The sequence below is a fragment of the Syngnathus typhle genome, linkage group LG10, assembly GCF_033458585.1.
Source record: "Syngnathus typhle isolate RoL2023-S1 ecotype Sweden linkage group LG10, RoL_Styp_1.0, whole genome shotgun sequence".
In the NCBI taxonomy this organism is placed as follows: Eukaryota; Metazoa; Chordata; class Actinopteri; order Syngnathiformes; family Syngnathidae; genus Syngnathus; species Syngnathus typhle.
This window is the reverse complement of record NC_083747.1, coordinates 3,563,767-3,587,072: the sequence shown is the minus strand read 5'-3', so window position 1 is coordinate 3,587,072 and position 23,306 is coordinate 3,563,767. Positions and strand designations below refer to the sequence as shown.

The following is a 23,306-nucleotide window of genomic DNA, read 5'->3' as shown; positions in this document are numbered from 1 at the left end:
AGTCTCTACCGCCCACTTCAAAACAGGAGACCTCTTTCGAATGCATAATTGTTTTTCCTGCATGGTTTTATGTATGAAGTGTGTATTTGGTCCTCTTTTTGTTTATTTGTTTTATAAGGTTATTATTTGTCCCTTATTTTATTTAGATAATCATCAATATGGATAATTCTGAACAAGTTACAATAGGGTTTGGTTTGCAGACTTACAAAACTACAGTTCATCAGTTGTTTATTTATTACTTCCATCCATCCATTCATTATCTGAACCACTTTTCCTCATGTGGGTCACGGGATTGTTTTTACGTCCCCTCTCAAAAAGATTAGATTTTTCAAGTGAGTTGTAGAGATGTGAGGGTCGTTGTGAGAAAGTTTGCATTGTCAATTGTTGCAAATAACAGAAAAAAAATACTTTAACATTTTTTTCTGTGCCTTCAGAATCTTTTTGTCTATCCTAGTGAAGTATGGAAAATGGATGGGGAGAGTCTAAATGGAATTGCTCAAATCCAGTTCCATCTAAGTTAGATAGATAGGTTTCTTTTTTTAAAATATGAATCCGATTATGGGCTCAATCATGCGGGTTTTTTTTCTTCCGGGTTGAGAGCGCGAAGGGAGGGATGAGCAATGATGCTGGCAGCCTGCACATCGCTCCGCACATCATCATCATCAGCAGCAGCAGCCAAATCCTTCCTTTTCTTCCCTCCCTCCCTCACAAGAACCCGGCCAGCCAGAGTCTGCACGTCCGCCCCCCAGGCCGCCGCGAGGGACGGACCTCAGTCAGCCGCGGACTCTTCTCCCCCTGCGACCCTCCGTATCCGCCCGTCTCCCCTCATGGATGTCCCGACTCGTTACGGCTCTAGTCGACGGACGCCACCCGCGTAGATGTGTGTGTGACGGCCCACGCCTCACGTTAAGCTTCTTTTTTTTTTTCTTCCCCCCCCCTCATGCGGTAACCAGTTCGACGGCAAAGAGGAGGAGCAGCGCGCCCCCCGTCGTTAGCCGAAGAAGCTAACCGAGCTAGCTAACTTTAGCCCCGACACTTGGTACCCTAGTCGGGGGAGTTTTGTGGCTCACAAGCTAAGCTGGGGCGGACTTGGGCTACGCCGTCACTCTTTTAAATTAAGGTAAGCTGTTTTCCTTTTCCATGAACGACCTTGCCTCCCTGTTCTCGCCACATTAACCACGCGCCGGGGAACGTGATATGTTCGTAGCCGAGGACGGGCTTCTTGTTGACAGAAGCAGCCCAGTTAAGGGAGGGAGGATGCGACCACCCTTAAAAGGCAAATTGTCACTTTTTCCTGACTGCTAACTCAGCCCTCAATTACCACGATACTACCTATCAGATTTGTTGCAAGAAATAATGCCTGTACTTAAAGTACTTTATCCAAAAAATTGCTTGCTGATAATGGCAGAAACAGATGCAGCTTTGTGATGGGACATGAATTCCGTTATTGTTAAAATTGGTATAATACTGCACAATTTGTTGCTGAACCTTGGACTTACTTCTAATATATCTTTTCAATCTTATCATTGCACCACATCCTGTATTAATGAATATTTTGTGTACCATAACTTTATTTACCGTATTGGCCCGAATATAAGATGAGTGTTTTTTTTTTCATTGAAATAAAACTGAAAAATGGGGTGGTTGTCTTACATTGGGTGTCTAGACAAAAGCTTTTATCAAACTTGAGTTGAAAAAGAGGGGGTCGTCTTATAATCGGGGTCATCTTATATTCGGGCCAATTCGGTACTACGTTCCATTGAATAGCCACTTGGAGATCTTTATACTGGTTTGTTAGTTCTAACAGGGCTGAAATTTAGTGACTGGAAAATAGCAAATGATGACGGCAATCTATCATGTTCTTTGAAGCAAAGATGCCAAATCGCTGTTAATGTAGTGGCAAACTATTCTGCCATAATGAGCCTTGATATGATGTTTGCTGCATCTGAGACTTGTGTGAAGGCATGACTAGCCGGCATAAGGAGGAAATGATTCATGTTCCTCATTTCAAGGCCGTGGACTGGACAAGATGTGTTTCCTGCACTGTGTGTGTGTGTTGACAGTGTGTTCTGGCCTCAGCATATTTGCTTGCTTGCAGTCAGCCGTTTCCAACCATAGAGTTCTTCGGGGTGCACTTATTTTGTTGATTACACAAGTATGACAATTTAATATTCTTCAATTAGATGTCAGAAGGTACAATGAACCTTTCTATCCACCTGTTGCTGTTCATTCAACAGTCGTGGCTTTCTGAAAAAGTGAGCTAAAGTCTCAGCAAACTTTTGTTTGTCATCCGTGGCAATTTTGTTGATTTTTTGTTGTTGTTGCTCTCAGCTTGCCAGGAATAACAATAGGTCCATTCTGGCACGGCTCCGGAGGGAGGCTGCAGCGTTCCCGGCCGGCCACTCCGTGTGCCAGCAAGGGTTGCTTTTTAAGATTGGGTTTCCACAGCCACCTGGAGCTAGCAGCACAGGAATGCCATTGTTCCAAACTTTTGGACTATAGCGGGATCAGAGCTACTTGCGTGCACACACACACACAGATTCAAGTACACACGCTTTGTTGTTAGTGTATATAAGCTTCGGCCTTGTTGGGGGTAAATACGAGAATGTAACAAGTGGCTGTAAATTAAAATAAGCTGTTTGTTACTTGATTTGTGTGCAGTAAATTTGAGTGTTTGCATTTATCAAAAGGTGAAAAACAGTCCTTCATTTTTATTTGTATTTTAAACACTTCGGGAAGTTTATTCAATTGTTATGCTGTCAGAGAGATGAAGAAGTTTGTTATTCGCTTGGGGACTTGAACTGGACTTGCTTTCAGACGTTGGTGAGCAGGCAGCCTATTAATCAGTCTTGCAAAGCACCAGCGGATCATTAAATGATGAAAAGGTAATCCCTGCCAATTTTTTTAGCCGGCCACTTCTATCAATTAATGTTGATGGACATAGCGTGTTTAGCTCCTTGTTTGTCGCATTCTTAATCTCTTTATGTGTGTTTGTTGTTGTGAGGTGGGAGGAGGGCTGAACGATTATTTTTTTTATCCAAATCGTGATTTCTTTGCCCTGGCACACCCTGAACTGGGTCGTTATCTCGTTTAGCGGTGCACTTTGGCACTGCTATAATACAGCCATATATGTGGATGAGGTTAGTCTTATCAATGTGTCTGGGTTGAAGATTGACAATAAAAGCCGAAATCCAGGAAGCAAGACTTGGACTCTCGGACTTCTTGGATACAAAACAATCCTTTCGCTAGTCACTCAGGCAGACGTACTGAGGCTGTCGGCGAGTGAACATTTGAAAGCTTGAAGGCTGAGGCGGTATCTTCATCAGGACCATGGCAAGCCACGTTGAGGCCAGTCTCGAATGTCCGGCCTGTTTGGAGATCTTTAAAGATCCTGTCATGCTGCCGTGTACTCACAGCATCTGCAAAGGCTGTCTCCAGGAATGGCGGAAAGAGAAAGGCGGTCACTCCTGTCCAGTCTGTAGAACAGAGGTTAATTCCATGGATTTGCCTATGAACTTGTCACTGAGGAACGTGTGTGAGGCTTTTTCACAAGCCTCAATCGAGTTAAAGGACATCTGCAGCACGCACAAGGAGAAACTCAAACTCTTCTGTTTGGAACACCAGGAGCTTGTGTGCCTCGTCTGCAAAGATTCAGAAATCCACGTCAATCACAAGTTCCGCCCCATTGATGAAGTTGCAAAAGGTAACAAAGAGAAACTCCAAAAAGCCCTGCTGGATACAAAGAAAAGACTGAAAGATTATACCGAGGTAAGGGACAACTGCAATAAATACTCCGACTACATCACATTCCAGAGGAAGAAGGTGAAAAGAAAGATTAAGAAGGATTTTGAGAAGCTTCGTCACTTCTTGCTGGTTGAGGAGCAGGTCAGGTTGTCTGCTGTGAGTAAGGAAGTGAGGAACAAGACTCGGTTGATCAAGGAGAAAATTAAGGCTCTCAGCACAGACATGGCCACTCTCTCAGACATGATCAGAACCGCAGAGGAGCAACTGATGTCCGACGACCTTTCCCTCATGAAGAACTTCCAGACTTTGATGACCAGAATGCAGAAGCCTTCCGATAAGCCCAAGCGGCTCCCAAGGGGATCTCTCCTGAATGAAGCCAAACACGTGGGCAACCTCAAGTTCACTGCGTGGGAAAAAATGAAGGAGATTGTTGCCTACAGTCCCGTCATTCTGGACCCTACCTCAGCCAGTGTAAAACTCAGTCTGTCTGAAGATCTGACCAGCGTGAGTGCTGGTGAAAAACAGCAACGTCCCCAAAGTCCAGTGAAGCTTGAGGACGCTGTGTGCGGTTCTGCTTTGACCTCGGGGATGAACATTTGGGATGTTGAGGTGGGAGACAACACTGACTGGATGCTGGGGGTGGTGTATGAAAAGTCCTTTGACCTACGGGGGTTCTGGATCACATTTCGAGATGATAAATACACACGTTCTTATGAACAATCCAAAACGTGGGATCCGTCAGTGAAACTGAAGAGGATCCGATTTCACGTGGACACTAACAAAAAATCACTTTCAATCACCGAATCTCTAACAAATACTTTATTGCTTGAAGAAGATATTTCCCATTGGAAACATTCATCCGACATGAAACTAGTCCCCTACTTTTTCACTAAGGATAAAAATCCTCTGAAAATACTTCCAGTTCCGCATTGTGTTACGATTCAAAATCAGTGATGATGTCAGAGATCTTTTTTGTGACTGTCCAATGTTTTCCTGTCATTACGACGCGAGACTGGCGAAATTAGAATCTCCCACATGATGATGGCTCCTTCTCCGTAGTGTTAACGTTGTGCCGGTGCAGAAGGTGGGAAAAATGCTTGACATTTTGTTAGATAATTAACGAGCACCATTTATCATTTGTATTTGTTTAAGACTATTAGAAAGTGTGTGCCGAAAGCAAGCTGAAGAATATGATGTGATTACATTGTCAATGTCGCAACTGTTGGCTCATGAGTTTACCATTTGTCATTTTGTCATTAAAAAGGGGAAGCACGACTCAACTAAATGCTCCATACTTTGTATTGTATATATAAAAAAAAAACAAGATTGTAAATAGTTACGTGTTAATTTTTGGATGACAACGCTAGTAATTATTAATTAAAGCACAGCGTCTCAACTCGAAACTGAAAGAATGACATAGATAAATAAAGATAAGGTTTATTGCTGGATCAGAGGTTCCGTCATAAAACTTTGTAACTGCCATGTGGTTTTTTTTTTTTCTTTCCATGAACTGTGATAAGTGCATTTGATTCATGGGATGGCTCTGATGCTTTTGCAATGATGTACTGAAAGGAAGCAAACCACTGTTAAGATTACTAATTGGTATTCAATCAGCGCTGAGTGGCATGTATCTTTTATTTGCACCAATAAACGTCTACATTTGGTATTGGGGGAAAAAAAGTGTTTACAGTTGTTTATAGTCTTGGCGTGACATTGGATGATGCAGGCTCTTTAGCTAAATCAGATAGTGGGATCATAAGGGCTGATGGTCTGATGAAGAGAAAAGAAAACAAGGACAAGAAGCCGAGAGAGATCGCTATCAACGGCATTTGTGTTGTCGTGCGCATGTAAGTTTGTAGCCGTATTTGTACAGTAGCTTTGCTTGCGTGTGTGTGTGTATTTGCAGTCGTGCGCGTGTGTGTGTGGCCTCTGGTTTTCCTCCGAGTCACGTCAGGGGTAGAGTTGCGTACAAGTGGGTCAGCCAGTGCCACCAGGGAGCATTTCCAGCTCCCTCTTCGGCTCGAGCCAACTAAAGGCCAATGTCAACATTTACATCCTCGTTATTTGTGCACTCAGCCTGCTTACCACGCAATAGTTGTGGTGTGTATGTGTTTCTGTCCCATTTAAAGTTGTAGTCATACTCTGACCCATCAGTAGAATCCAGAAAGAATCCAGTGTTTGCACCACCTAGCTAGCTGGCTAGCTGTCGTTTTTGGTCCGGCTGCTCTTTGTATGCTGCTGTGTCGGCGTGACAGCCCAGCAGTGAAGTAACAAAGGTATTGATCCCCTGCCTAGCTGGTCCTTATCGACTGACTGTTTAACAGTTTAATTTAATGCTCATCAGCCAGCTAAATATTCCAATACGCGTACAAACGACTCCATGTGGACATTCGTTGGTTCTTAACGGCCAGTTGGAGTCACCGCAACTCTGCTTGGCCACTTCATGCGTGAAGCGTTTGCTCAAGATGTCATCAAATGACTGACAAGTTCATTAACCCATGACTTCATGCGGACGAATGCGCATTACAGAATATGACGCCGCCGGCTTCGAATGGAACATTTGAAGAGTGGGAACCGAGGTGGAGATCAACTGCCAGGCGAGGTCACGCCCAGTAACCCTTTCCAGTTGCATGGGGTTTCCTGCTTCGTGACATCTGTATGTTGCTCACGACAGCTGTTTCATTCCTGAGATAGCAGCCGACTGGAAAATGGCATAGTTTCCATAGCGACAGCCTTGCGGTTTCCCATCCCCCCTTTTTTTTTTTTTTTTTTGTATGTAGAATATATCCACTTTCTGCTGACTCTGGGCGAAAGTAAAGGCTGTGTGACACACACGTTCGCACAGATGTCTCCGTTTACCTTCAGCGCTTGCGTGCCCATTTGAATCGCTCCCATTGACACTGAGGTCATGATTTATTTTCACGTTTCTGAGACACACCCATCGCCAGATACTTTTGCTCTAATCTGTCCACGTGTACTGCGAGAATTGTGGGATGAGTTAATCTAGTTGAATTTGTTATTATTACACTTTAAGGCAAAAAAAAAAAATGATTTTAAATTAAGAAATTGGAATTTATAGGACAATCCCATGCGTTGTGCATTTCCACTCACCTTGAGTTTCAGTCATCATATTTAAATGCTATTTTAAATTCTATCAAAAAATTATTTTTTTATTATTATTTTTTTTAATCAAATTACCTTCTGTTTTTGGTCGATTCATTTTTGCTATTGCTGTGCAGCTTTCTCCACAAAAGTTAATGTTGCCGCTGATTAATTTAAGCCCGTGTGGTCTCCCATGCTTCTGATTTACTTCCGTTGATGTCGTGGCCCTTTTGGGAAACAAAGCGTCTCAGAACTAAAGCTCTCACATAAATCTCAGGATTTATCGCAGCTTGCCTCAGAGTAATGATGAAAGGCTTCACCTAGCTTCAGCTAGTTACAATATTCAATATAAAAACCAGACTTGACTGCAATGTGCAAAGAATATTTTTTTTTAGTCATATTTTGGAGTCAACGTGACTGTTAAGCAGCTGCCACGTTGCAGAGCTCCATCTTGTGACGCCAAGGTCAAGGCCAGAGGCGGAAGTGCCGCTCGGGGTTGGATGGAAACTCGCTTGTCAGTAGCAGCAGGAGCAGGAACACTTAACAAACACCGAGGCACTCCGCTGCTTATCTGCACAGAAGCTCAATCTGGAAAAGCCCGAGAGGATTTATTGAGATTTGGCTCACAATTCTCACTTTGAAGCTGAAAACGAATCGTGTTGGTAGCTGGCTGACAGCTGTTAAACACTCTGCTTTTCACCTTTTTGTCGCCGTCGGTACTTTTGTTCTGATCCAAACCTATTGGAAATTATTTCTTTTTGTTTTCATGCTACATTTTCAGTATGACAATATTTGCGGAATTGCATTGCGGTCTCCTTCAAAGCCACCAAACTTTCTGTATTTTTGTTTAATCATTTCTCCGGGGGGGGAAAAAAAGCTTTTTCAAAAGCTATAATTTTCGACCCCATACAGCTCAAACCATTTTTAATTAGCAAGTGTTCCCTTTGTTTACCTCTCCCGCGTTGCTTCTAATTAGGCTTTGTAAACCCAAACAACTACTTTCCATTGTGTAACTACTCTCCTCCAAGGTACACTCACGAGGCTGTTTAGCTCCTCATGTGTCTTTTTTGTAACTTTAATCGCTTTCCATTTAGCCTTACTTTAAACAATATATGTCAGCGGGATTCCTACATAGAGGAAAGTGAGAAGGAGAGACGATGAGAGCAGAGGAAAAAGACCCCAGCTGTGGCCAAAATTTCCTTGTTGGACCCACGTAGGCCTTTTATTCATTCGTGGCGAGAGCAGCCATTAACATCTGGCTGCGTCCACTCCCACAACGGCGCAAATGGCCCTTTGGAACTGTGGCGATTTTGTGTTTTATAAATTTCTACCAAGCCTGTGTTTAAGAATCACCGCCAATACCTTCTGTGTGCAATAAGCCATACTTCACAACAACCCCCTGAAATCAAATGCTGCATAATACAATTTTTTTTTTTTTTCTGCATCATGTCATTGCTTCATACTGGAGCTTACCCGCTGTCGTTGAATTTGTATGAATTTGTTTATTGCTCATTTAGAAAGGAGAGCAGTGCTTCTCATCAAAGCTTGTGTGTGGGCATGATATCGACCTCATGATGGACCTGCTTAAATGGAATATTGGAGATGTGCTGCTGTGAAAAGGAAGTAGCATGCGTATGTTTATGTCTTTGCCCCGTGATTGATTGTGCATTTTGCAACTGCTAATAGCCTATTGAGTGTCTGTTTTTTTTTTTAAGCACACTCCCATGGACCAGATCTGGCCCAGTGGTGGTCAATGCAGACAGTTTCGGTTACATAACCACGCTGACTACCATTGACCGACAGATGCTGTCATATTAATACACAAGATGTGATGAGATGAAAAATGCTCTCCGGCTTTTGTAGGGCTTTTGCCGTTTGGTATATTACACAACCCTGTTGTGATGACTCCACACACTCCACCGGTCGTTTTTATTCAACGGGATCCCCGCAGCTCTGCTGCTCACATATCAAATTGCCTTCGGTCAGGATATTTTAAGAGTGGTTTTCTAGCAGGTGTCTCTGCCTGTTACAATGGAGACTTTCCCATCAATACACACAGAATTCAGAGTTATATTCTTTTCATGTTTAGGAATGATTTAAAAATATTTACATATCTAACCTCGTACACATTTTCCCCACAGACTAAGAGCCTTTTGTCTTCACTGCTTCAGAAGCCGTAAGTCCAAGCGAAGGTGAGCCCCACCCACTGGTGATGATTAGTATGACTTTTGGATCCTTGACACAAATTAAATTCACATTTAAAGTGTGCAATATTTTCCAAATGGGTCTTTATGTAAGTAAGTAACATCTCGTGAAAACCTCACGGGAATGATGGCCACCCTTCACCAAGTCACGCCTGTTTTGTAGTTGAACATCTATTTTCAAATTACGCATGAGGGAGGTGTCACAAGAGCCCGGCATATAAAGAAAAAAAAAGACTAATTGGTTAGATCGTTCTAGACTGCTACAGTGCTAAATATGAATCATTTGAAGTAAATGATGAATTACATCTGTCAACTGAGACCAGCCCAAATGCTGCTTTAAATTTAGCACAAAGCAAGTTGTATTAAAAAAAAAAAAAATCTGACTTCTCTGCCAGCTTAGGGAGCAGTGACCAAAACATTTGTTCTGTCACATTTTCATCTCGGGGAATATTTCCATCCTGACTCTTATCTTGTGTTGCTTCATGGGCTGTGATGCTGATTACAAAAAAAAAAAACGTAAACAGAAATCTTTATCCCTTCCGCTTCTTCGCTCACAAGCTGTCTTCGGCTCGCTTTGCACATTTTAACCGGATGTCAAACATGTTTATCTTCAATTCGCTGTGATGGGTGATGTAACATACATGTAGCAGCATTTGCCGTTTGAAGCAGTGAGACACTCGCATAAACTGAAACCAACACAAACAATTGCAATGCTAGGAACTAAATATTTCACTGTGCGCCATTTTCAGACTTGGATCTTTTATATTACTTTGCACGAGTTTTTGTTGACGTTCATTAATGTCACTGCAGCTAATGCAGCTACAAATATTTCCCATTGCATGAAATGTTGCTTCGAATCACGAGGAAGTCTGTCCTGAATCGAAAATGTTGCCGGGAGCGTTGAGCTCACAGCTTGGGGCAGTGGAAAAACTCTTGATCCTATTACCACAACAGGAACAGCAGAAGAGATATGCGAGCATGAATAAATTACAAATGAACACACTCACATCCGCACTGACATTTGAAGATGCATCATTGGGGATGGACATGATTTGTTTCAAATATTGTTTTCTAATTACAGACAACAATAAATTATTTTCTTTCACCGCAAGTGTTGTGATAGTAAGTAGTGATAGGCAAATGAAGCTTCAAATTTGCTTCATGAACCACTTTTGGACTCTATAGATAACACTGTTGGTTTGTCAGTGTGCTTTCAGAGAAGTCAAAAGAGCCTCCATCTGGTTCATGAAGCAAATTTGAAGCTTCGTTTTCTGCGTCACACTGCTAAATAGTTTTTAGCGGAAAAAGGCATCCGTAGTTTAAAGTGAATTTAATTCTGCTGGTTTTGCCTCCATCATGTATTGATCAACAATCCAAATCATTCTTATCATACAACCGATTCATTTTGTGCGTTTCATCCCGAACAGTCAGGCATACAAAAATAAATCAAGTATTTCCTCCTTCGACCGGGGCTAAAAAGTAACATGGAAAGATTGGCATTGGGCCCAATTTGCTTTGTACAAAAAAACGGCCGAGTGGCCTTGTTGCTCTTTGTCCTGTATTTTCCACCCTGCGTCAACAGGAAGCGGTTATCTTTCTCTTGGTAACTCTTTCCCCCGTGCCTGTCATTTTTGGGTCGCTCTCGCAGTCACTGTTTGTTCCTCTTCCAACCTTCGCCTCCCTCATTGGGTAGATAGATTATGTCCAGATTAGTGACAGCTTCCCGTGGCCCCTTCGTAGAAGCACAACAGGTTGTGGCCCTTTTGGTGCAGAAACTGTGAGACAAAAGTGGCAGGTCAAAGAAAGGTGCCTCCTTCTTCCCAATTTTCCTCCAGTTCTATTCATAGAATTCCTGTTTATTGCTGCCTGGGTCAGAACTGTCAATTTACTGCCACATTTGCCCTGTGATACGCATGTCATTTGTTTTCCCACCCGCTTTCCATCGGTCTGTTTTTATTTTTTTGCATAGCGTAGGTGTTATAGAGTTCAGACGCTGCTGCGGGCCTAGCGTGGTTTTCCTTTCCCACGTCGGAGGCAGAGGCGGAGGGCCACATGGCACTTTGTTGTTGTGAACACCAGAGATGACACTTTACGTCTCCCTCTGTTACGGCATATGTTCCACACAGTGTCGCATAACACATACAAGAACATTCTTCACATAAGCCGTGACTTTTCTCAGTGAAATCATTTTCAGGTTAATTTGGCTGAAGATCACAGAAATACATTTTTCCCTCCTCCCAATCCCAGATGCTTGCTTGGCAGTCGTCCGAAGACAGATGGGCTGCTTAGGTTTCATTACACTGGAGGAAAGCTTCTGCTCTGCTCTGCTCTGCTCTGCTCTGCTCTGCTCTGCTCTGCTCTGCTCTGCTCTGCTCTGCTCTGCTCTGCTCTGCTCTGCTCTGCTCTGCTCTGCTCTGCTCTGCTCTGCTCTGCTCTGCTCTGCTCTGCTCTGCTCTGCTCTGCTCTGCTCTGCTCTGCTCTGCTCTGCTCTGCTCTGCTCTGCTCTGCTCTGCTCTGCTCTGCTCTGCTCTGCAAGTATGTTTATGCGTTATTGTGTTAGCATGTTTACAGAGTCAAATATGCTCATGCTGTCACTTTTTTTTTTGGGAACTTATTTTCTCACTTGCTTATTATTGCAGCACAAGTCTGACATTGAGCACCGTTGCGGTGTGTGTGCACATTGTTTACAATCCTACGAAACAATTCATTGGCATAAAACTCGGTTGAAAGGGGACAGGACAGGCACACACACCTTTTGTCGGTATTCTGAAAACGCAACCCGCACTGCAGCATTGCTCGCTCATATAGCCAATGTGTGGGCTGACAGGAAGTGTCAAGTGACATGGAGGTACGAGATGGTGTAAACTTAGGTAGTGAATTTGGCCCAGGCACATTGGCTATCCTAAAACATGTAGTAGTTCAAGATTTCACCAGGAGATAGTGTTAAAGCTTGACATAGGGGTGACCTGATGGAAATGAACAAATCTAACAAATTAAATAGTTAGCAATTGGGAGGACACGACCTGTTCAAACACGTAGATACGCACAATTTTGGAATATGAATTTGCTATGCCATAATTTTAAGATGCAACAGCTTGAGCAATATCAATATATTGAGGAGTATACTGACTCTGTTTCCTCCTACATCAGGAAGTGTATTGGTGATGTGACTCTCTCAAAATCCATCGTCACTCGGGCTAACCGGAAGCCATGGCTGACAGGGGCTGTCTTCAGGCTGCTGAGGGCCAGGGACAAAGCCTTTAGAGCAGGGGATGAGGCTGGCTTGAGGACTGCGAGGGCCGACCTGTCCCGGGGCATCAAAGAAGCAAAGAGGGCGTTCTCGTGCAAAATTACCGCCCACTTCAAGGACGGCAGGGACGCACGGAGCCTTTGGCAGGGCATTCAGACCATCACGGATTACAAGCCCGCGCCGCAGAGCTGTGAAGGCGACGTCCGTCTGCTCAATGACCTCAACCGCTTCTTTGCTCGCTTCGACGCTCAGAACAGCACTTGCCCGCTGAAGGCCACTCCCCCTTCACACGAGCTGCCCCTGTGCCTCTCCGCCGACAGCGTGAGGAGGGCGCTTGCCGCCATCAACATCCGTAAGGCGGCGGGCCCTGACAACATCCCGGGTCGGGCGCTGAAGGACTGCGCTGGTGAGCTGACGGATGTCTTCACGGACATCTTTAACACTTCCCTGCAGCAGGCCATCGTCCCGTCGTGTTTCAAAGCTGCCACCATCGTACCTGTGCCGAAGAAACCCGCTCCGTCCTGCTTCAATGACTACCGCCCCGTGGCACTTACGCCCATCATCATGAAGTGCTTTGAGCGGCTTGTCATGGAGCACATCCGATCCGTTCTCCCTCCCACCATTGACCCCTTCCAGTTTGCGTACCGAGCCAAGCGGTCTTCGGAGGATGCCATCTGCTCTGCCCTCCACTCGGCCCTCACCCACCTGGAGAGGAGGGACTCGTATGTGAGATTGCTGTTTGTGGACTTCAGTTCTGCCTTCAACACCATTGTGCCACAACGCCTCATCAGCAAACTTGACGCGCTGGGCCTCAGTACCTACCTCTGCAACTGGCTACTGGACTTCCTCTGTCAGAGGCCACAGGTAGTACGTGTTGGCGACAAAATCTCCGCCAGCATCACGCTGAGCACGGGGGCCCCCCAAGGCTGCGTGCTCAGTCCGCTGCTCTTCACCCTCCTGACGCATGACTGCACTGCAACCTACAGCGACAACCGTATCGTGAAGTTTGCTGACGACACGACTCTGGTGGGTCTCATCACCAAGGGGGACGAGACTCAATACAGGCTGGAGGTTGACCTTCTGACCACGTGGTGCAGGGACAACAACCTCCTGCTGAACGTCGACAAGACCAAGGAGATTGTTGTGGACTTCCTGAAGGGTCACACCCAACACCTGCCGCTGACCATCGACGGTGCTGTGGTGGAGCGAGTGAGCAGCGCCAAGTTCCTGGGGGTGCACATCAGTGAGGATCTCTCCTGGTCCACCAACACCGCATCACTGGCAAAGAAAGCCCAGCGCCGCCTGTACTTCCTGCGGAAACTCAGGCGAGCGAGCGCTCCTCCGGCCGTCATGACTGCATTTTACCGCGGCACCATTGAGAGCGTCCTCTCCAGCTGTATTCCTGTTTGGGGTGGCGGCTGCACTGACTACAACTTGAAGGCCCTGCAGCGCATAGTGAACACTGCTGGTAAGATTGCTGGTGCTTCGCTCCCCTCCTTGAAGGACATTTACACCTCCCATCTCACCCGCAAGGCGACCACGATTGTGAGTGATGCGAGTCACCCCGCTCACTCTTTGTTCGAGCTTCTGCCCTCTGGGAAGAGGTACAGAAGCCTGCGCTCCCGCACCTCCAGACTCTCAAACAGCTTCATACTCCAGGCTGTTAGGATCCTGAACTCGCTCCCCCGTTCTGCGTAACGTCCTGTACTTTTACTGTCTGAACTGTCTGAATGCACACTGGCTCTTATTATTTATTATTTGTTATTACTCTTATTTATTGTTTGTGCCTTTTTGTTTATGATGTTTTTTACTTTTGCGCTATGCTTGCTGGCTCCGTTATTTATTGTGTTATCTGTTTATTTATTATTTATTCATCACTCTTACTATTGATTGTTTGAATTTTTGCCTTCTTGTTTTTATATTGTGTCGCGTACATGTATGTCTATCGTGTTATGTGTCTCGTCACCGTGGGATAGAGAAAAACGTAATTTCGGTCTCTTTGTGTGTTGTGGCATGTGGAGAGATTGACAATAAAGCTGACTTTGACTTTGATATGTGTTTAGGTTGGAAGAACCCATTATTGTGTTAAGTACTATTATGTGATGAGATTGATCTTTATTAGACAAGATATATGTGATTCATGTTGCAATGTTTTGTCCAACCTGTATTTAACATTGGTGTTCCATCCATACCTGAATGCATTAAGTTGAGAGGAGACTTAAGGGCTGATACTAGAAGTAAAGAGCGAGCAAAACAGGAAACACCTGTTTCCCGTGATTGCTGCTTGAAGCAAGGTTGCCAAGACAACCAGTGGTTTCTAGCCGGTTGGACAGGCATCAGCTAAGGAACATTCTCGAAACTTCCAGGAAGGCCACCTGATGATGTCATTCCAATGAGGTAATACCAGAAGCCTATAAATAGGTTGCCCGGACACAGAGCAAAGATGAATTTCCAGAGTCTTCGAATTTGACTTTGTCAAATTTTAAGCTTTGAGGAAAGCAGGGGAGAAGGCCACCGGGCAGAAAAGGGGAAGTCGCCACTTTTGGGTGAGTCTTGTTATTTTGTTTTTTTTCGACTTGCAATTCTTTTTCTTGCTTATTCATTAAATCTCTTCTTGAGCCTTAATTCGGTATCGATTATTTCGTATTAACTATGTCGAGCATGGTTTTATATGCGGTAATTACAACTTTAAAATGTCTTTATTTCCCTATCATAGTCATTCTTTAAATCCGTTCAATTCTTTTTAAAGTGAAGACAGCTTTAATCCTTAACATCAGGAATTGTCAGATCTGGTTCGAAGTAGTTATCTTGAGCTCAGCTAGGGCGAGGGCGCTCTAGTGAATTAACGAATCCTGGAGGTCTTAACAAAGGCATCTAAAAAATATCCGTAACGTAATACCAGCATCAAACAACCGAAGGGAGCCATCATTACGGCACGGTCATACCGGCGACTTGTCTCGAATTGAGTTACTCGGCTTGCGCGTCGGATGACTTGAAAGGGGTTGGCGTCGTATAGAAATTACATTGATTCTGGTAGAATTAATTTAACTCGGGTGGTCAGCTACGGACGAGTCCCTCCGCCCCGGCTTATTGAACCCGTTACTGGGGAGCCGGAGGCACTTCGATAAAAAGTGCCCGTTTGACAACATAAAATATGCGGTCGTGACTCGGTTGAAAGGGGACAGGACAGGCACACACACCTTTTGTCGGTATTCTGAAAACGCAACCCGCACTGCAGCATTGCTCGCTCATATAGCGAATGTGTGGGCTGACAGGAAGAGATTTATGATATCATGCTTTTTGTAATACAACACATACAGGTTGGCAATAGAAAAGCCCAGTAGGGCAGAATGATGACTTGGCTTTCAAGTAGGCCAAGAATTAGATTGAACACACACATACTAAACGGGCCATGCCCACACTGAGTCACGTTGCCTCTGATCTTCATTCTCTGTGGATTTTTCAAAAATAGACGATTAATCCAGTGAGATGAGCAGCACTGAGTTGTCAATCTCTCTCACTGCCTTTCATCAGCGTCTGTATTTGTGTGACCAAGGACAAAGGCTGATTGATATCTGATGAACACCAAGTTGTAAATGATTGACATTTGCAGATTTTCCAAGGTCCACGTTTGGATACATTGCCACTGATAAGGGAAGTGTCGGTTAGCGGCGAATATGCGTTGCGACACTGACAGTGAAAAGAGATGCGTTCCGTAAGCACAAGCAGGAAATCTGTTTCAGGTGGTCGAGTCGGGCGTTTTCACGCCGCTCTTCCTGTGTGTCTTTTGGGGCTTGAATGTGAAAATGAAACCGCTTGCTCTTTTAACAAGCCTTACATAGAATATTTTTTTCTTTTATATGTTCCATTTTTGTGTGACTCATAAAGCGCAGCAAATGACTCAGGCATAACATAGGGACCAGTCCGAGCACCGATCCTGTTTCACAGGTTCAGTTCTTGGTATGGCAACGCTCAAAATCTAGACCAGTGTTTCCCAACCCTTTTTCATTCACGGCACACCTTTTCATTGGAGAAAATCTCGCGGCACACCGCCAACAAAAATCTGTTATGCTCCAATATTAAAATCAGTTATATTACAACGAAAGACGTAAAATCCTATTCCTATATATATATATGTATGGAGAGTTGAATATTTTAATAGAAATAAATACTAAGTATTCTTTAAATTGTATTCCTTTTTTTTTTTAAATAAAAGTGAGTTTTTAAAAAGGTTTTAGACGGTGTAAGTAATAAACTATTTAAAGTGATTGTGATTAAAATAAAAGAATCAGCGTGATTTCGTTTACTGTTTTAGACCTGGTCTATAAATATTGCAACAATAAGAACAAAGTCACTTTTAAAGAAGCTCTGCTGTTCTGACAGCAGCTGAGTGGCAATCACAGTCGAGGTGTCTCGACTTGACTGTTTATTTTATGTATGTGAAAAATAACCAATCCAGGTTCTCCGGTTGAACTGCATGCTCTGATTTCCATTGGACCGCAAACGCACCACAACCGTCATAGTGTCTGTCACTGTTAGCAAAAGCACACAGCAACACACACATTAACGGAATATGTGCCGATGCAATACAATCAGACCGACACAATATGAAATCTCAAGATTCTCCGATTCTCCACGCATGCACGATTAGCAAGTGGCTGACTAGGCCTTGCGCGAACTGACCAGTGGTTCGGCGATCCTGTTTACAATGCGCAGCGCATTGTAAACAGGATCGCCGAACCACTGGTCTCACTCGAGGATAACTATGAACTTCCTACTCCTAGAAGAGACATATCGCGCTGATACACTGCCCTCTATTGGAAGAGCATTTAATTGCCCTGTCTATCACTACATGCTTCTCACTTTGAACCAATTAGACGAAACTGGGCGGCACACCTGATGATTCGTCACGGCACACTTGTGTGCCGCGGCACAGCGGTTGGGAAACACTGATCTAGACCATATCAAAACAATGTCATTGTCACTCATAGCTATCAGTGTCGTGTAACCGGCCGGCATATGTCAAATGTGCGTCGCTCTCTTTTTCTTTGCAGCAGTTTCTTTAGCTTTTGTTTCTGTCTGATCTACTCCAGGAGAATGTTGGAGTGACAAGAAAAGGAGGAAGTGGGATCTCTGACGCTCTGCCTTCTTTGCTGGTGGAGCCCTTTTGCATCTGACCAGTCTTATTAATGTGTCATGGGTTGAAGACTGACAATAAAAGCCGAAGTTCAGGGAACAAGACTTGGACTCTTGGATACAAAACGATCCTTTCGCTAGTCACTCAGGCAGACGTACTGAGACTGTCTGCAAGTGAACATTTGAAAGCTTGAAGGCTGAGGCGGTATCTTCATCAGGACCATGGCAAGCCACGTTGAGGCCAATCTCCAATGTCCGGCCTGTTTGGAGATCTTTAAAGATCCTGTCATGCTGCCGTGTACTCACAGCATCTGCAAAGGCTGTCTCCAGGAATGGCGGAAAGAGAAAGGCAGTTACTCCTGTCCAGTCTGTAGAAATGAGTTTAAATCCATGGATTTCCATCTGAACTTGTCACTGAAGAACGTGTGTGAGGCTTTTTCACAAGCCTCAATCGAGTTAAAGGAGATCTGCAGCTCGCACAAGGAGAAACTCAAACTCTTCTGTTTGGACCACCAGGAGCCTGTGTGCCTCATCTGCAAAGATTCAGAAATCCACGCCAATCACAAGTTCCGCCCCATTGATGAAGTTGCAGAAAGTAACAAAGTGAAACTCCAGGAAGTCTTGTTGGATACAAAGAAAAGACTGAAAGATTATACCGAGGTAAGGGACAACTGCAATAAATTCTCCGACTACATCAAGTTCCAGAGGGAGAAGGTGGAAAGCACGATTAAGAAGGATTTTGAGGAGCTTCGTCACTTCTTGCAGGTTGAGGAGGAGGCCAGGTTGTCTGCTGTGAGGGAGGAAGAGAGGAACAAGACTCAGATGATCAAGGAGAAAATTAAGGCTCTCAGCACAGACATGGCCACTCTCTCAGACATGATCAAAACCGCAGAGGAGCAGCTGATGTCCGACGACCTTTCCCTCATGAAGAACTTCCAGACTTTAATGACCAGAATGCAGAAGCCTTCCGACAAGCCCGAGTGGCTCTCAAGGGGATCTCTCCTGGATGAAGCCAAACACGTGGGCAACCTCAAGTTCACTGCGTGGGAAAAAATGAAGGAGATTGTTTCCTACAGTCCTGTCATTCTGGACCCTACCACAGCCTGTGCAAAACTCAGTCTGTCTGAAGATCTGACCAGCGTGAGTGCTGATGCAGAACAGCAGCGTCCCCAAAATCCAGGGATGCTTTGGGAGGACGTTGTGTGCGGTTCTGCTTTGACCTCGGGGATGAACGTTTGGGATGTTGAGGTGGGAGACAACACTGACTGGCGGCTGGGGGTGGCGTGGGAAAAGTCCTTTGTCCTATGGGGGTTCTGGATCACATTTCGAGATGATAAATACACACTTTCTTCAAAACAATCCGAAACGTGGTATCCATCAGTGAAACTGAAGAGGATCCGATTTCACATCGACACTAACAAAAAATCACTTTCAATCACCGAATCTCTAACAAGTACTTCATTGCATGAAGTAGATATTTCCAAGTGGGATTTTTCATCCGACATGAAACGAGTCCCTTACTTTTTCACTAAGGATAAAAATCCTCTGAAAATACTTCCAGTTCCGCATTGTGTTACGATTCAAAATCAGTGATGATGTCAGAGATCTTTTTTGTGACTGTCCAATGTTTTCCTGTCATTACGACGCGAGACTGGCGAAATTAGAATCTCCCACATGATGATGCCTCCTTCTCCGTAGTGTTAACGTTGTGCCGGTGCAGAAGGTGGGGAAAAATGTTTGAGACCTTGTTAGATCATTAACGAGCACCATTTATCATTTGTATTTGTTTGTTAAGACTATTAGAAAGTGTGTGGCGAAAGCAAGCTGAAGAATATGATGTGATTACATTGTCAATGTTGCAACTGTTGGCTCACGAGTTTACCATTTGTCATTTTGTAATTAAAAGGGGGAAGCATGACTCAACTAAATGCTCCATACTTTGTATTTTATATATATAAAACAAGATGGTAAATAGTTATGTGTTTATTTTTGGGGATGACAGAGCAAGTAATTATTAATTAAAGCACAGCATCTCAAACTCGAAACTGAAAGAATGACAAAGATAAATAAAGATTAGTTTTATTGTTGGATCACCAAGATAGAGGTTCCGTCATAAAACTTTATAACAGCCATGTGTTTTTTTTCTTTCTTTTCCATGAACTGTGATAAGTGCATTTGATTCATGGGATGGCTCTGAGGCTTTTGCAATGATGTACTGAAAGGAAGCAAACCACTGTTAAGATTACTAATTGGTATTCAATCAGCGCTGAGTGGCATGTATCTTTTATTTGCACCAATAAACGTCTACATTTGGTATTGGGGGGAAAAAAATGTTTACAGTTGTTTATAGTCTTGGCGTGACATTGGATGATGCAGGCTCTTTAGCTAAATCAGATAGTGGGATCATAAGGGCTGATGGTCTGATGAAGAGAAAAGAAAACAAGGACAAGAAGCCGGGAGAGATCGCTATCAACGGCATTTGCGTTGTCGTGCGCATGTAAGTTTGTAGCCGTATTTGTACAGTAGGTTTGCTTGCGTGTGTGTGTGTATTTGTAGTCGTGCGCGTGTGTGTGTGGCCTCTGGTTTTCCTCCCGAGTCACGTCAGGGGTAGAGTTGCGTACAAGTGGGTCAGCCAGTGCCACCAGGGAGCATTTCCAGCTCCCTCTTCGGCTCGAGCCAACTAAAGGCCAATGTCAACATTTACATCCTCGTTATTTGTGCACTCAGCCTGCTTACCACGCAATAGTTGTGTGTATGTGTTTCTGTCCCATTTAAAGTTGTAGTCATACTCTGACCCATCAGTAGAATCCAGAAAGAATCCAGTGTTTGCACCACCTAGCTAGCTAGCTAGCTAGCTGTCGTTTTTCGTCCGGCTGGTGCCCTCGTGGCCAAACGCTCTTTGTATGCTGCTGTGTCGGCGTGACAGTCCAGCAGTGAAGTAACAAAAGTATTGATCCACTGCCTAGCTGGTCCTTATCGACTGACTGTTTAACAGTTTAAGTTAATGCTCATCAGCCAGCTAAATATTCCAATACGCGTACAAACGACTCCATGTGGACATTCGTCGGTTTTTAACGGCCAGTTGGAGTCACCGCAACTCTGCTTGGCCACTTCATACGTGAAGCTTTTGCTCAAGATGTCATCAAATGACTGACAAGTTCATTCTGACAAGTTCACCCCCCCCCCCCTCATGACTTCATACAGACGAATGCGCATTACAGAATATGACGCCGCCGAATGGAACATTTGAAGAGTGGGAACCAACGACAACATCTAATACTTCATTAACAGTGGGGACCTGGATGCTGTAAAATGTTGCTTTTCGGTGTATGATGTGAAAAATTGGAACGATTATCCGTAACCATTACATGTTAAATGAAAACCCATTAAGTCCCTCTGTGTGAAAATGATCTGTGAAGATTTTTTTTTTTTCCACGTGATATTTTACAATCCTAAAACCGACACCAAAATTCAGGAATTCCCTTTTATTTATTTTTTTTAACTGTGAAACAATTCACTAAACATTCCAAATTGACTAACATGGATGGATGTGAACTTGTTTCAGCAGAAAGAGCCAAAGTGGCTGTTTTATTTGGACTTATGTACAGTTTTATTTTTTCACAGTGAGCGTTCACCAGATCCACCAGGGGGCGCACATAGCATTGCAAGTGTCCCATCTCGCCTTGGTGCATGAACTGACGAAGCCTGCAGGAATAAGAGGGAAGACAACCACAACTGCCCAGTTGCCATCTATTCAACACACAGATGAAATGAACAGAACGAATGAAACACAGCAAAACAAGGTAAAAAATCTTCTTGTCCTTTCTGTGCTATTCACACATTCTGGTTGGGAATTTCCCGGCAATCTTAAGCATCCAATTCTGACTTGTCTGTCAGGGTACGATGCAAGTTGCCTTCCGCAGGGCCAGGTAACCTGTGACGACATCTGTGGGAAGGAGGCGGATGTAGGAGAATTCCTCTGTGGAGGTGAACCGAAGTTTGGTCTGCGGGTCTGTGTAACTTGCCTGAGCAAAAGTAGGAAATAGTAAGTCACTCTCTTAAGGCTCAGCACGGTGAGCCAGGAAGTTACTCACGGGTAGTCCTGAGATGTCCGAGTATTTTTTGGATGGTTTCAGAGAGGGAGGAGCATCAATGTTGTAGTCTGTAAAATGAAATGGTACATTATTGGTTCGTATTTTATTTCAAGAATCTTTTATTGAAATGTTCAATCTGTTTGAATATGATCAAACCAAAACTGTGATGGACCACGATGAATCTTCTGCATTCTCTAGGTTCTAATATGAACTTATCACCACTGAGTAGAATTAAATCAAGAGATTCAGTTACAGTTCGGGTCATCGAGCGTCCAGGGTAGAGTACGTTCCAGAACCAGAATTTGTTTGAGATTCTTCCAGGTTCTGTTCTTTTTGCCAGCTGCCGCTCCGCCGATCCCAGAGTGCTGCCAAGATGGAAAGATAACACCATCATTCTAAGATGTGGCCACAAGATCATACAGGTATTGAATAACAAAATGGCACTCACCATAAATGAAGGGTCCTTGAAAGGTGGTGGCTTTACTGTGGATTCTGTGCTGGTGCTTGTTAAAGGCGTGCTCTCCACCAATCCAACTGGCTTCATGTCAGGGACAACTTCTACCACTGACATCTGATTGGAACACAGAATTTGGAATGTCAACAGAAATGGAAATGACATCATGAGAGAGTGTAAGGTAAGATGGGGGGGGGCTTTGGGGCTTGGCATTTAATCAACAATGATTTACACGAAATTACATGATTGTGCAATTGGTACAAATGAAGTTATTCATTCCAATTGTTGTGGAAAGATAACAAGGTGATAGCAGGAGAGTCGAGTGTTATTTACCTGAGAAATGAAAAACTAAATACACACAAAGTGTAAGAGCAGAAAGTTACGTCGCATCTTTGGTTCTACCTGATTCGGTGCGAGTTGTGTCATCATTAGCGGAGCTTTCTTCTTCTTGGTGCCCCCGCCGGTTGGCTGGGCGGCGGACACCGCCGGACTACCGGGACGTTTCTTCCCCCGCAGTGCTGCAGGGCCGGCGGCCAACTGCTGGCTCTTGATCGTAATCGGGATCTGAGATGCCATGTGTTGTGATACAGTCAATTTACATGCTGTGTTCTCACTCGACGATGAGCAGTAGCATTAGCATAAGCCGCTCTATGACAGTTCACCCGGATGTTGATTAATTTAACTTCCGTTGAAGCGCACGTGACACCAGCACGCTTTTTTTTAATGTGCAGTAATTTAATATCGTGAGATTTTAGATTTAAAGCACTACGGTCATAACAAAAAACACTAATTAAGTTGTATGAATTAAAAAAAAAAATGAAGTTGGGGAGGTGCGTGGTCAGTCAGTGGGATAGGCTCCGCCCACTAGCCAAGAGTTTATTTCTTATTTACTGCTGCCATCTAAAGGAATGTACCACAACATTGACTATATATAAAATAGTAAGGTAAATTAAATGAGTTGCATTAAATGACACTAATTTTAATGTTTTTCCAAATGACTGTTTTTTGTTTTGTTTCATTTTTTTTACTGTGCAAATTGTAAGTAAACTGACCAAGTGGGTGTGGTTCAGCAAGATAGTGACATTTCCTTTGACCCGTAAAACATTAAACAAGACAAGTCCATCTCGCTTAAAGCAAACTCGAGAGATAAACTAAAACAAGCCATACCTGTCAGGACAGCTTTGAAATACTCGACTGCCTCCGGTAATGTGCCGATTGGTTAGAGTAGGACGCTACGCCTTGGAGCTATATGTGGGCCCTCTCTTGTCAATCTGACAGCGTTCCACACAAACACCTCTGATGGCAAAGCGCCTTTAGCGTAT

At 44.0% G+C, this 23,306-nt stretch overlaps 3 protein-coding genes across 4 annotated transcripts; 2 read left to right on the top strand and 1 right to left on the bottom strand.

Moving 5' to 3' along the window:
• Positions 1-454: 454 nt before the first annotated feature.
• On the top strand, positions 455-19,752 carry LOC133161585 (E3 ubiquitin-protein ligase TRIM35-like). Of its 2 annotated transcripts, XM_061290177.1 has the most exons (3): positions 455-1,120; positions 8,988-9,038; positions 17,394-19,752. In XM_061290177.1, exon 3 carries the CDS (start codon positions 17,659-17,661, stop codon positions 19,027-19,029), a length of 1,371 nt encoding a protein of 456 aa, XP_061146161.1. In that variant the 5' UTR covers positions 455-1,120; positions 8,988-9,038; positions 17,394-17,658; the 3' UTR covers positions 19,030-19,752. The 2 variants fall into 2 exon arrangements, with proteins under 2 accessions (XP_061146161.1, XP_061146162.1); XM_061290178.1 differs by lacking the exon at positions 8,988-9,038.
• LOC133160927 (E3 ubiquitin-protein ligase TRIM35-like) lies at positions 3,331-4,809 on the top strand. Its single transcript, XM_061289044.1, has 2 exons — positions 3,331-4,353; positions 4,804-4,809. The coding sequence occupies exons 1-2, from the start codon at positions 3,331-3,333 to the stop codon at positions 4,807-4,809; spliced, it is 1,029 nt and encodes a 342-aa protein (XP_061145028.1).
• Positions 19,753-20,906: 1,154 nt separating the features above from the next.
• LOC133161587 (INO80 complex subunit C-like) lies at positions 20,907-22,665 on the bottom strand. The gene is made up of 5 exons (XM_061290179.1): positions 22,387-22,665; positions 21,979-22,101; positions 21,784-21,895; positions 21,531-21,598; positions 20,907-21,461 (listed from the first exon to the last, which is right to left on the bottom strand). Exons 1-5 carry the CDS (start codon positions 22,558-22,560, stop codon positions 21,330-21,332), a joined length of 609 nt encoding a protein of 202 aa, XP_061146163.1. The 5' UTR covers positions 22,561-22,665; the 3' UTR covers positions 20,907-21,329.
• Between the last annotated feature and the right edge of the window lie 641 nt (positions 22,666-23,306).

Bases quoted from the DNA above. Each gene is read 5' to 3' on its own strand.
- LOC133160927 (XM_061289044.1), top strand. From the start codon at position 3,331: ATGGCAAGCCACGTTGAGGCCAGTCTCGAATGTCCGGCCTGTTTGGAG.
- LOC133161585 (XM_061290178.1), top strand. From the start codon at position 17,659: ATGGCAAGCCACGTTGAGGCCAATCTCCAATGTCCGGCCTGTTTGGAG.
- LOC133161587 (XM_061290179.1), bottom strand. From the start codon at position 22,560: ATGGCATCTCAGATCCCGATTACGATCAAGAGCCAGCAGTTGGCCGCC. The intron at 21,896-21,978 runs GTGAGTGCCATT...CCATCTTGGCAG, and splicing joins TCAAGGACCCTTCATTTATG to CACTCTGGGATCGGCGGAGC. The intron at 21,462-21,530 runs GTGAGTAACTTC...ACTTTTGCTCAG, and splicing joins CGGACATCTCAGGACTACCC to GCAAGTTACACAGACCCGCA.